At 40.2% G+C, this 14,368-nt stretch overlaps 1 protein-coding gene across 2 annotated transcripts in view; it reads right to left on the bottom strand.

The window, feature by feature from the left end:
- Positions 1-350: 350 nt before the first annotated feature.
- Positions 351-14,368, bottom strand: part of CRYZ (crystallin, zeta (quinone reductase)) — a 28,934-nt gene continuing 14,916 nt past the window's right edge. For both annotated transcript variants that reach the window (XM_010849424.1, XM_010849423.1), the window contains 5 exons: positions 11,799-11,850; positions 5,864-6,013; positions 2,219-2,320; positions 2,025-2,120; positions 351-1,609 (listed from right to left, as the gene is read on the bottom strand). In XM_010849424.1, coding sequence (XP_010847726.1) covers positions 1,445-1,609; positions 2,025-2,120; positions 2,219-2,320; positions 5,864-6,013; positions 11,799-11,850 — 565 coding nt within the window. In that variant the 3' untranslated portion in view covers positions 351-1,444. The remainder of the gene's footprint in view (positions 1,610-2,024; positions 2,121-2,218; positions 2,321-5,863; positions 6,014-11,798; positions 11,851-14,368) is intronic.

Here is a 14,368-nt window from a genome sequence, read left to right as displayed (position 1 = left end):
ATGGCTTCCCTAGTGGCTCAGTTGGTAAAGAATCCACCAGCAATGCAGAATGCAGGAGACCTGGGTTCGATTCCTGGTCAGGATGATCCCCTGAAGAAGTAAATGGCAACCCACTCCAATAATAATGCCTAGGAAATCCCATGGAGAGGATCCTGGTGGGCTAAGTCCATGGGTTTGCAAAGAGCTGGACATGACCGAGCGACTAACATATACATTATTGATGGCAAGATTTCCAGGTAATTATCCTTTTATTTAGTTTAGATAAAGACTTCCAACACAGAACACTGTTAGGAAGTAACCTTAGTTTGGTGCTATGTAAAACTGATATAAGGCAAATACTACACGTAAAATAAACTAGAAAACCACCATTTTTAATTGCTTCTAGAATTTATTGCAATTACCATGTTATAATAACAAAAGCAGATCATTCTTAATGCATCTAATTTGATTATTAATTTAAATAACAATATATGATCCCAATCACACAAAGAGATAATTCTAAATTTACTTTGAAGTTGAATCAATCAATACATATCTATTTGGAACCTATGCACCCAGTATCATTATAGCAGAAAGCAAGCTGCTGTTCTCACAGAATGTGTGGCTCATTAACCTAGTGAATATCATAAAATATTGGGAATATTGGGAAAATAACAAATTTCTCTGGACACTTTTTATCTTGCCTTTCTGAGAGACTTGTAGATCTAGATGAGTTAGTTTGGGAAAGGGGTCTCATTTACTCCAGAGAATCATCAGAGTCCAATATAGCTCTGGGCTAATCAGAGATTAAAGAACCTTTATAAGGAGAAATAGGCTTGGAAATGGAGAAGGCAATGGCACCCCACTCCAGTACTCTTGCCTGGAAAATCCCATGGATGGAGGAGCCTGGTAGGCTGTAGCCCATGGAGTCGCTAAGAGATGGACACGGCTGAGCGACTTCCCTTTCACTTTTCACTTTCATGCATTGGAGAAGGAAATGGCAACCCACTCCAGTGTTCTTGCCTGGAGAATCCCAGGGACAGTGGAGCCTGGTGGGCTTCCGTCTGTGGGGTCGCACAGAGTCAGACACGACTGAAGCGACTTAGCAGCAGCAGCAGGCTTGGAAATCAAGCAGTCCTATTTTGAATTAGTATGTTTTAGTCAAAGGTATGGGATTAATGATTAGTATCGGTTAGGAATTTCTGTAATGTCCTCCAATGCCAAGTGACCACTAACATCCTATTTCCTATTACAATGATTCCTTGATGAGAAGTAGAAGGCATAAAGAAAGTTGCCAGCTATAAAATAAACAGTACTCCAATGCTTATGATCACTAAAGACAAACCTTTTTTTTAAATGTTAAGGAACTCACTGAATCAAATGAATGCTAAGTAGAGCAAACACAGTGTACATAAAACTAAGATATGAAACCTCTAATTACACAGGAAATCAATGGAAGGACTGATCAGTTTAAGAGAAGAATCATTTTTCCAGTAGCCCCACTGCTATGAATGATATTTTCATGAGCTTGGGTAGCCTTCTCCAGTAAATACTGGGGACCGATTACTGGTCTCAACCAACCAATTTCCATTCCGGCTTGAAGGGCTGCTGCAAACTGCTGAAATTCCTCCTGAGGGAAAGAAAACATCTTTTTCAGTAGAGGAACACAGGACAATTTTCAGAAGCATTAACATTTTTCAGAGTCTAAGAAAGCAGTAAGAGTTTTCTCGTAAATGTGTGGCTTTTGTCAACTTGTCCAGAACTACAAAAAAGTAGTTTCCTATAGGTTAACCAACACTGCAATTTGTCTGTGGCGGTCTCAGTTTACAAAATACTTATTGTTGTGGAGTAATTAGTAATTACCAACAGTATCTCCTCTCTCCTTCATAAGTGCCCTGGCTTGGAAAATAAATTATATTGTAACCCTAGTTACCTTCCAGGGATTAATCCTTAACCCACTTAGATAACTAACCTTAACATCGACTTAAATTTTCAGTCTGCCTGACTAGGCAAATTACAGCAATGTATCAGAATCACTTTTCTACCTTGGTGGATGAAAACAGAGTAACTCCTTTTATGCTAGATTCCTTTGTCATGGTGTCCCGTGGGTTTATTTCAATAGTGCCTCTGCTGCCAACAACCTAGTATGAAAAACAACATGCCTACAGTTAAAGATTACTGCAAAATAGTGTTAAATTATGAAAAAACTGCAAAGTGATAAAAAAAATGAAATACTTACTATTACTCGTCCTCCGTGTGACAAAAGATTCAAATCATTACTAAGATTTACGTTAGCTAACATTTCAATAATCACATCAACTCCTTTTTCACCAACAGATTTCTATATAATATAAAAGAATGCACAGTAGATTAGGAAAAAAAAAGATTATCATAGTGCCATATATTACAGAAATATATTTCAAATGACACAAAATGCTATATTTTAAAGAGTAATAATGCCAATTCTAAGATAATTTAATTATACAGTGATGCTGTAATTCCAAGGTACCAGCCACATCTAAAATGACAGATTTGTATTAAATAAATTGCTATAATGAAATAAAATTTGTCCAAAATTTTCATGTGTTTAGACTCAACTTGACTATAAAGTACTTCTTCCTTAGGTGAAAATTTTCTGTCTTCAAAATATATTTTAATAGAGGAAGAAGCAACAAATCAAAAATCAAAAACTGCATTGGTGCTCCCATTTTTATTAAAAAACAGACAACAAAAGAAAAAAAATACTGACTTTTTGGTATTGCAGTATTCTGTGTGTGTGTGCATTTAGTTGTGTTCTCAGTAGTCTACAATCAGCTTGGCACACTACTCCTTTTCTTTTGGGCTTTCTGATGTCAATTCCCAACATCTAAAACCGGCTCTTAAATAAGCTAAGCTATACATTTTCATTTTAAGAAAACAATGAACACCTATGCCCAGCACTGTGTGAGGTATTATGAATGTCAAGATGGACATAGAGAACCCAAAATAAAGAGGAAAATGGAAAACACTACAATTAAAGGTGTGATGTGATGGGCTAAGTACTGCATTGAAAGTGAAAGTGAAAGTGAAGTCGTGTTTGACTCTTTGCGACCCCATGGACTGTAGCCTACCAGGTTCCTCCGTCCATGGGATTTTCCAGGCAAGAGTACTGGAGTGGGGTGCCATTGCCTTCTCCAGGAGATCTTCCCAACCCAGGGGTCCAACCCGAGTCTCCTGCACTGCAGAGACGCTTTACCACCTGAGCCACCAGGGAAACAAACCATAGGTTTTAGAGGGAAAGTTACAATTCTGATCACCTGTAAAGGTCAAAGGTAATTCCACAGGGATGACAACCTGGCCCTGAGGGATAAGTAGGAGTTCTTAAGTAGAACAGAAGGAATAAGGGGCAAGGAGAAGCTAGACAGGAGGCAGTCAGTCTGGACCAAAGAAACAGAAGAGCAAAGATGTAGGGATGGAGAGTAAAAGCTGGAACTGGAAAGTGGCCCAGCAGAGCTGGAGTATGCATTTGTGAAGGAGATGGGGGCGGGGGTGGGAGCGGAGAGGTAGGAGATAAGAGACTACACATTGGTTCAGACCACGAAAATACATCAAATGCCACATTAAAAGATTTGGACTTTGTGGACACAGATGTTCATTAGTTAATTCTTGTGCCAGGCACTGTTTTAGGCACTGGAAGTACAGCAAGGAACAAGAAAACAGAAATTCCTATTCTTGTGGAGCTCTCGTTTATTTCTGAGGATGTTTTTGTTTTTCTTTCTTTGAAACAGAGAACCAAATAACTCTGGAGACAGTAGAGGAGACAGAAGGGGGCATTAGCTCAGCTGTGAGTAAGAGTCAAGACTGGAACAGATGAGGACTAAATGAAGTTACAACAGTGAAGGGGAAAGAAACAGAGACATATATGAAAGGCATGTCAGAGACGAAGCTGATAGATACGGTGACCAATTTGATGTGCAGGAAGGAGAAAGGTGATTAAACAACAGGAACAGGAAATGAAATGTGGGTGTCTATCCTGAGGGACCAGATGAATGGCCATGTCAAGCAGGCTGATGGTGTGAAGGAATGAAACAGGCCAGAGACAGTGCTGGAAACCAGCAGCCTAAGGACGTGTATGAGATGGATCAGGATGAAGGTGCAGCACCAGAGAAAGTGAGAGACCAAGAGGAAAGACCTATGGAAGACCAAGTGAAATGAAGAGGAGGGAGACTAAAAGTGAAGTTAGAGAAGTGAGAAGAGAGCCAGCTTCCAGGAGGTGTGGTCAGGGTCAAGTTCAATGAGAACTGAGCCAAGAGCAGCTGACTGGTGAGGGGATTATCAGTGCCCCTGACACGCCCCGTAAGTAGCTGGTGTGTGCATGCGGGCTAAGTCACTTCAGTAGTGTTCGACTCTTTGCGACCCCATGGATTGTAGCCCACCAGGCTCCTCCATCCATGGGATTCTCCAGGCAAGAATATTGGGATGGGTTGCACTTCTTGAGGGTATCTTCCCGACCCAGGGATCGAACTTGCATCTCTTACATCTCCTACACTGTCAGGAATGTTCTTTACCACTAGGGCCACCTGGAAAGCCCTGGGGTGGAAGCAAAATTGCAGTGGGAGGTAAGGAAGTAAGAGCAGTTTAAGTACTCCCTACTTTTTCAAGAAATGTGTGGTAAAGGTGGGAAGGGGAGGAGAAAAGGTTAAGAGAATGTTTTTGGAGAAAGAGAGACTTAAGCAGAAGGAAACAGTATAAGAGATAGAAGCTATAAGGTCTTGTGGTCTTAGAATTATATTGCAAAACAAAAACCTATTCTTAAAATAACTGGCCAATCTTCATCTTTGATAATGATATCAGGAGTGCATGCTCAACCAATTTTGTATTCCTCAACATATACAAAGGACAGCCTTTATTCAGTTTTTTGGCAAGATGATTTAGAGGTAATAAACAAACTCACACTCATTTTTCCCTCAGTTTGTAATGACCTTGTTTACACTGTCATCAGTACCTGGGATATCCTAATTCTTTCTCAACATGAGCAAGTAGTTTGAGGTCAGCAAAGTAATCAGTGTTTAGTAAATTGTTACTATGGCAAAGATGGAGAACTCCAGAACCTGCTTGAATTCCACTGCAACAATGGAATAGATGTAACAGCAACTAAATTCTGCCTCACTATTTTTGATGAGGTAGTGGTTTCTCCTCCAAAAACATCCAATAAACAAAGAAACTTAATTCCCTAGGCCAGACAGATCCAGTTTGTAATCCATGGATAATTCAACTTTCTATGGAAAATTTACACCAATAGAAGTTATATTAAGAATACCTTTTTGATGCCAGAGGTGGGGCAAGGGGTGCGGGATGGATGAAATGGATAAAGGTGGGATCAAAAGGCACAAATTTCCAGTTGTAAAATAAATAAATCATGAGGATGTAATGGACAGTGACTACAGTTAGGAATACTGTTATTACATGTTTGAAAGTTGCTAAGAGAATAGATCTTAAAAGTTCTCATCACAAGAAACAAAATTTTATAACTATGTATGGGGACAGATGTTAACTAAATTTACTGTGGTGATCATTTCACAATATATAAAAATACATGTTTAAAAAAATGCCTTACAGCTGCAAATACAAAGCTGTGGCTTTACTTAAAATGTGATTTGCATTAAAGAGTACTGATTTTTATAACTATAAGCCTCTAGAGAGGCTATATTTTATTTAGTAAAAATAAACAAGACAGAAATGATAGTGAAGGTTCGAAAAGTAGACATCTCTACTTTTTTAAATTAATTAAAGCTTTAAAACACATAGGCAAAACAAACAACTTTAAGAGAGTAGTTGATAAAAAAAAATTACAAAAGAACATGAAACAAAATGTTAGTTTTATAAAATTATAGAACAATTTTACCTTAATTTTATCAATATAGTTAGCTTCTTTGTGATTAAACACTTTGTGGGCTCCATTTTCCAAAACAATCTTTTGTCCTTCCTCAGTACTAGCTGTGCCCAAAACCTTTAAGCCGTAAGCTCTTGCAATTTGGCATGCTGCTATTCCAACCTTAAAAAACAAAATACAGCCCAGGAGTTTTAGGAACTTTGCATCTCTGCAAACATTTATGAAATACATACAATTAAAATAAGGTTCTTCTAGGTTCTAGAGTATTGCTAATAAATGTTAAGGGTCTAAACAAAGAAATAAGAAACACTGCGCAAAACACTTAGCATCTGCTTTGTGCAGAAGATATAGGGTTTAAAGATGGTCAAAATATGCTCAGTGACTTCATACTTTAACAGTACACATAAAATACTACATAACAACAGTGAGTCATCTATCACTTACGTAGAAGAGATAGGTATGTACATGGGCAAATCTATATTCATGAATACGATAAATATTTATTATTTACTACGTGCAAGACATATGATAGACGGAGTGCCTGAAAAACTATGGATGGAGGTTCGTGACATTTTACAGGAGGCAGCGATCAAGATCATCCCCAAGAAAAAGAAATTCAAAAATGCAAAATGGTTGTCTGAGGAGGTCTTACAAATAATTGTGAAAAGAAGAGAAGTGAAAGGCAAAGGAGAAAAGGAAAGATATACCTTTTTGAAGGCAGAGTTCCAAAGAATAGCAAGCAGAGATAAGAAAGTCTTCCTCAGAGATCAATGCAAAGAAATAGAGGAAAACAACAGAATGGGAAAGACTAGAGATCTCTTCAAGAAAATTAATGATACCAAGGGAATATTTCATGCAAAGATGGGCACAATAAACAACAGAAATGGTATGGACCTAACAGAAGCAGAAGATATTAAGAGGTGATAAGAATACACAGAAGAACCATACAAAAAGGATCTTCATGATCCAGATAACCATGATGGCGTGATCACTCACCTACAGCCAGACATCCTGGAATGTGAAGTCAAGTGGGCCTTAGAAAGCATCACTACAAATGGATCATCACTACAGATGGAATTCCAGTTGAGCTATTTCAAATCCTAAAAGATGATGCTGTGAAAGTGCTGCACTCAATATGCCAGCAAATTTGGAAAACTCAGCAGTGGCCACAGGACTGGAAAAGGTCAGTTTTCAATCCAATCCTTAAGAAAGGCAATGCCAAAGAATGTTCAAACTACTGCACAACTGCACTCATCTCACATGCTAGCAAAGTAATGCTCAAAATTCTCCAAGCCAGGCTTCAACAACCAAGAACTTCCATATGTTCAAGCTGGATTTAGAAGGCAGAGGAACCAGAGATCAAATTGCCAACATCTGTTGGATCATCAAAAAAGCAAGAGAATACCAGAAAAATATCTGCTTTATTGATTACACCAAAGCCTTTATTGTGTAGATCACAACAAACTGTGGAAAATTCTTAAAGAGATGGGAATACCAGACCACCTGACCTGCCTCTTGAGAAATCTGTATGCAGGTCAAGAAGCAACAGTTAGAATTGGACACGGAACAACAGACCAGTTCCAAATAGGGAAAGGAGTATGTCAAGGCTGTATATTGTCACCCTGCTTATTTAACTTATCTGCAGAGTACATCATGTGAAATGCCAGGCTGGATGAAGCACAAATTGGAATCAAGATTGCCAGAAGAAATATCAATAACCTCAGATATGCAGATGATACCACCCTTATGGCAGAAAGCAAAGAAACTACAGGGCCTCTTGATGAAAGTGAAAGAGGAGGGTGAAAAAGTTGGCTCAAAACTCAACATTCAGAAAACTAAGTTCACGGCATCTGGTCCCATCACTTCATGGCAAATAGATGAGGAAACAATGCAAACAGTTACAGACTTTATCTTTTTGGGCTCTAAAATTACTGCAGATGGTGACTGAAGCCATGAAATTAAAAGATACTTGCTCCTTTAAGAAAACCTATGACCAACCTAGACAGCATATTAAAAAGCAGAGACATTACTTTGCCAACAAAGGTCCATCTAGTCAAAGCTATGGTTTCTCAGTAGTCATGTATGAATGCGAGAGTTGGACCATAAAGAAAGCTGAGCACCGATGAATGATGCTTTTGAACTGTGGTGTTGGAGAAAACTCTTGAGAGTCCCTTGGACTGCAAGAAGATCAAAGTATTCAATCCTAAAGGAAATCAGTCCTGAATATTCATTGGAAGGACTGATGCTGAAACTGAAGCTCCAATACTTTGGCCACCTGATGTGAAGAACTGACTCATTAGAAAAGACCCTGATGCTGGGAAAGATTGAAGGCAGGAGGAAAAGGGAATGAGAGAGGATGAGGTTGTTGGATGGCACCACAGACTCAATGGACATGAGTTTGGGTAAACTCTGGAGTTGGTGATTGACAGGGAAGCCTGGCATGCTGCAGTCCATGGGGTCGCAGAGTCGGATGCAAGTGAATTGACTGAACTGACATGCAAGATGTGGTTCTTCACACATGAACGTATGTTCTTAGGAAGGGGGAGATAATAAACATGTGAAGAAATAAACAAATAAAGTAAATTCAGAGAATGAAAAATACTTGAAAAAAATGGCATATTGGGTTATAAAGAGATAGAGAACCAGGCCAATTAGGTCATCAGGAAAGGCATTCTGAAGAGACCTGAATGGAGAGAGGGACAAGCACCGTCTGGGACAGGTCTGGGACGCCTGCTGGAGGATGCTATAGGCTGAATGGTCACGGCTATCCTGCTGAAGTGCGAATGAGCTTGGGGCATTCAAACATCAGAAAGAGGGTCAAGAGGCTTAAGGGCGGGACATGTGGAAGGGAGCAAAAGATGAGGCCAGAGAGGTACAGAAAGGCCAAGGCACACAAGGCCTTGAAGGTAAAGACTTTGGATTATATTTAAGAGCCATGCAGAACTACTGGAGAGTTTAAGCAGGAGAGGGATATGATCTGAATTGGGCTTTTAATAGAACATTCTAATTATATGGGTGGCAAAAAGAAGGTAGGAGGACATGGGAGCAAGAAGATAAGGACTTCATCAAAGACTGGAGGTGGGAGGTGAGGAATAGAGAAAAATCAAGAATGTCTCCTCGGTCTCAGGCCAGAATAACTGGGTAGATTGACTTGGATGAGGAAGATGAGAGAGGATCAAGTTTGTGACAGCATCAAGAATTCACTTTGAACACACTGGATTCACCCAACTGAAGATGCTCAGTCATTAGCTGAATATGATAATGGACTTGAAAAGAGTTCAGAATTGGACACATACATTTGAGAATCGTCAGTTTATAGATAGTACTTAAAGCCACAGGATTGCATGAGATCACTAGAGCACTAGATAAATGTGCTGAGCATAAAGGAGAAATACAACTATTTTAGGAATATAGATAAAAGCAATCATTTAAATTATAATACTAGGAAACATGTTTGACCCCATGCCAAATGAATGGTACAGATAAGGGTCAGCCCATACATTTAGAATCAGCTTTCTCATGCTTGGCGCTATTGGGCCAAGTAATTCTTTGCTGTGGGGACTATGCTGTGCAGTGAAGGGTGCTTAGAAGGAGCATGCCTAGTTTCTGTCCACTGGATGCCAGACCCTTTCATCCAGTTGTGACAACCAAAAATGTCCCCAGACGCCACCAAATGTCCCCAAGTGGGAGAAGAGATGGTATGAAATTATCCCTTATTGAAAACCACTGATTTAAAGGAAGATACAGTCATTATGGACTGGGCAAGATAGGAAGAGAATTGAGATGAAAAAGATGATGGAAACTAATTAAAATTGTAACAGAATCACAAACTCCCAAGCCTGAAATAAGACCTTAAAGACTGTATGGCATATGGGAGTGAGGAGCCTGAACCCCGCTGGGTTATGATGAGGATTTGTTTGATTTAACCAAAACAAACACAGGGAACTCACTCTGAGTGTGAGAGACATTCAGTTCCACGAAATACCAATACACCATGGGGTTAGCATGGTTGATTTTTGCTACTTTAATTTTTCAATTAAAAAAAAGGGGGGCCTCTAATAAAACCACAATTTAACCTAAGAGATAATGTAATTATCTCCTTATGATCTAACTACTTCAAAGGGGCACTCAAGAGCTATTTTAAAGAGTTGCTTATTCTATTCTTGTCAACAATTATACTAACAATATTTCTTCAATAGATTATATACTATTATGTGTCAACTATTTTTTCTTCTATTTATTTTGCTGACAATAAAACAGAGCACTCCCCACGAACATATCAGGATGTTGGCTGTGTTCACAAATTCTACACAGTTTTAAATACACAACATAATCCCAAAGGAATGTGATTTAAATGAGGACAGAAAGTACAAACAGAAGCAAGACAAAACTCAGCACTGTTTCCCCCTGATGGGCAGAGAGGATCAGAAGCGCTTCACACACCAGGTCGCCAGCCTATCCCTGCCAGCCAAGGATTTAACAAACTCAGCCAGCATGGAGAACAGTCTGGATTTGGCTTTAAAAAAAAAAATCATGATGAAGCGACCTGGCTTTTTACAAGAGGGTAAAGGGAATAAAAAGAGATTTTCTATAAACTCGTCTCTCCCCTTCCTACTGAAATCTCTCTTTTTGACACAGATCACAAGGTTAGCTCTGTGAAAGCCAAGGCAATTTAAATAAATGCATGTTGGACAGATTCTGTCCTTATTTAGCATTAAATTTATTTATTTAGGGCTAAATTTAATTTAACCCCCAAACTGCCTCTTCAGTGAGGCTAAACAATGGGAGTTTTTGACAAGGGTATGTGTCATATTTTCTCAAGCCCCAGAAAGACAATCTTGGTGTTTTTTTAAGTAAACAGTCTATCTGTGAAATCCTTGAGTTGATCTATTGGAAGTACATAGGAAGCTGGGCTTGAAACCTCATGATACATCCACGGAAAGTAACAATTATACAGAGGTTTGAATTCTCTGTACTACCTGTCCACTTTTAGAGGTAAATGCATTTTCAGGATGCCCCTCATTATGCTGGAAACAATCTGCCATTAATAGGTTACTTCTTTCCATCTCCTCTCTGGAATACAGTGTCCTGAAAGGGTTAATCTGCTTCCTCATACATCCAGCCCCAGGCCCTGTATTTTAAAAAAGCGAAATCGTGTCTCCAAAATTTCTAAAGCCTCTACATGCAGGATAGAGGTCATGTGGATTTCTTGTTAAATTCCAACCTCAGAGCTCTAACTTTTCCTCTAAGCTCCTCGGAGGCAGATTGACAGCCAGTTTCTTGAAGAGGTTTCTGACAGCTCTGTGTTGGGTGATTTCACTGCAGGGCTGGTTTGATAAGTTCTGAGCATTCCCCAACCCCACCCCCTCACACACACCCATTAGCATTTTAAGTTGTGGGTTGTGGTGTGAAGGACACAGCTGTATACTATGCACCCTGCGAATGTCATCAAAGCGCAGCAGGCGAGCAGGAAGGGAGCTGGAAAGGATGAAGAACTCACAGTGTGGCTTTGCAGTGCTGTCTGGGGCAACAGAGGTAAAGCTTTAATGAGCCTTAGTTTTCTTATCCAAGGGGATGTGGAATTTATATTAACCTTAAAGAACTGTTTAAAATTCTAAATAAATATTCTTATAACATTCACTTCTTGAAAAGAAAAACACAGCCCATTTATCTTGGTCCATACCCAACACAGGTGGAAAACCGAATGCATACATTTCTGATCGGGTAATCTGTTGAATTTATTAACCAAGAAATGCTAAACGAATATGATGGGGAATCACCTTCAGAAGACAGAATCTAAAGTCTCACTACAAAAAGAAAAAAGTCATCACCCTTGACTATATTTATAAATTTGGTTTTTAAAAGCAACTTAAAGAAATATAATGTGAAACCCACAAACATAACCTCTAAAAAAAAAGCAAAAAACTTAAAAGAAAGAAATACTTACTCCTCCACTAGCTCCATGAACCAGAACACTTTCTCCAGGTTTCACACAGGCACTGAAAAAGAAAGCACAGGTTCATCGCCTTACTTTGGAGCTAATTAAGCTCAGTATTTGTCATAATTCTTAAGAAAATTCTACCTTCATTTCAACCAACAGTTACCCAAAGAGGAAACTCATCCTGATAGACAACCCGAGATATTCTCCACGCTCCCCAGACTCAAACAATGGTTCTTTAGAGCCACAGATAAAAGAAAACATTCAATTCATTTATTCATTCAACAAATGTCTACTGGGAGTCAACCATGTGCCAGATATTGTTGGGGCACCAGGATCATAATCGTGCTACCTGCTAAGAGGCTTTGTGGATGTGCCAAGGGAAATTGCTTCACCCAGAAGAACTGGAGTCTCCCATTCATTCCCACAGAAAGTGTCTCAAAAACGGTCATTACAGCTCAGTCTTTATTTCATGATTCAGACTCACACCTGAGTAAATGCAGCAGCTACTGTCTTCCTTCTCCATGACTTTCAAAACCTGGCTCCAAGCCCTTGTTTCAGAAACCAATGCTGAGTCAGCAATGGGAAGAGAGTAAGAAATATAACAAGTCCTGTCACACAGGTTCCCCTACCACCCCCTAAAATGCCCAGAGCCTCTGGTAGAACGACATATTCTTTTGACCTCTGGTTCACCCACTCCTTTTCTATTACACTGAAAGCAAAAACATGCAGCAAGACACAGTGATGCTTTATTATTTCACATGGACAAATGCTGATGTCACAGGCCAGCAACAGCTGTGTGGTCCAGATCTGACTCTCAGTGAGGATCCCTTGTTTACCAGGACAGTAGGGGGTGGTCACCCTGTAGAGTGGAGAAGGAATGGAAACCCACTCCAATAGTTTCACCTGGAAAATCCCATGGACAGAGGAACCTGGTGGGCTATACAATCCATGGGGTCGCGAAGGGTCTGATACAACTTAGCAACTAAATCACGCCACCCTGTACAGATATTCTGTTCAATCTGAGAGTGAGAACACAGTCACCCAGAGTCCTGCTCAAGGCCGTGTGCCAACAGCTGACAAATGGCAGCTGTGAGTCAGTAAATGAAGTTTCTCCAACATGCTCGCTTGGGGATGGGGGGTTGAGCACAGTGAGTTAAACTGAGGGTTTGGAGTGATAAACTGAGACAGCTATTCCAAAACACTTAGACATTTTAAAAAGTAAAATACAAATTTAAGGGAATAGGATTACTAATATTATACTCTGGGTCATGAAATACTTTCAATGATTTTTTTCCAAATCTTATAAACAAGTCTCCACACACTAAGTACATTGTCCTAAACCCCTGGGCCTGCAGCAGGTGGAGAAAAAGCAGGCAAACTGTCTACTGGGTCTCCATGGCTACCATCCTTCTAGCCTTGTGGAGTCACTGTGATGGTGAAGTTTAAGTGTCAGCTTGGCTGGGCCATGGTGCTAGATATGGGTCAAACATTCTGGATATTTCTGTGTAGGTGCTATTTTGGATGAGATTAGTGTTTAAGTCAGGAGACTTTGAATAAAGCAGATTATCTTCCATAGTGTGGGTTGGCCTGGCCACTTGAAGGTCTTAACAAAACAAAGACAGACTTCTCCTAGAGCAAGAAGAAATTCTGACAGCAGACTGTCTCTAGACTTAAACAGCTACTCTTCTCAGGCTCTCCAGCCTGCTGGTCTTTCTACTGATTTTAGACTCAGCAGGACTCCATCCATCAATATACACATTGTTGGTTCTGCTTCTCTGGAGAACACTAATAGTCCTCCGCCCCTGGGGCCTGTAGCAGGGCTGGAGCATGTGGCCTGGCTTTCGGTGCTGCTGTGTTACCCCCTCCTAGTCACTGAAGCCTAGGACCTGGCTCATAGGTTTCCTTGTTGTTCAGTCTCTAAGTCATGTCCAACTCTTTGTGACCCTATTGTCTGCGATGTGCCAGGCTTCCTTGTCCTTCGCTATCTCCTGGAGTTTGCTCACACTCACGTCCATTGAGTCAGTGATGATATCCAACTATCTCGTCCTCTGTTATCCCCTTCTCCTCCTGTCCTCAATCTTTCTCAGCATCAGGGTCTTTTCCAATGAGTCAGCTCTTCGCATGAGGTGGCCAAAGCACTGGAGCTTCCGATAGGTTTCTTCTTCCACCCTAAATCCAGCCTCAACCTGAGAGATTTCAACATTCATGGGAAGAAAACTCACAATTCCTGAATTCTCCTATATTTCTACCACTCTTCCCACACCTAGTAGTTATCCCTAACCATTCTACCTGAGGAATATCAGAAACTAATAACCAGTATTGATCTCCTGTTCCGATTCGGTAACCCCATATTCCCTCAAAACCTTTTCTTTGGCTTCACAGAGCTTGCCGTCTGCTCCTTTTCTGCCCTCTTGCTGCTCCTGCCGCACTCCCATCAGCCTGGATGCCACGGGACATTACCCCAACTTCTTTCTTTCTCTCCAGTGTTCCCATTTCCTTTGTACTCTTCGATTTGCCACTAATATTCCAGCCCTGGATTAATACTATGGGCTACTTTCCCTGGATAATGTATCCAA

This window comes from Bison bison, unplaced genomic scaffold (assembly GCF_000754665.1).
Source record: "Bison bison bison isolate TAMUID 2011002044 unplaced genomic scaffold, Bison_UMD1.0 scf7180017864283, whole genome shotgun sequence".
NCBI lineage: Eukaryota > Metazoa > Chordata > Mammalia > Artiodactyla > Bovidae > Bison > Bison bison.
The sequence above is the reverse complement of the archived record's forward strand: the minus strand, read 5'-3'. Positions and strand labels throughout refer to the sequence as shown.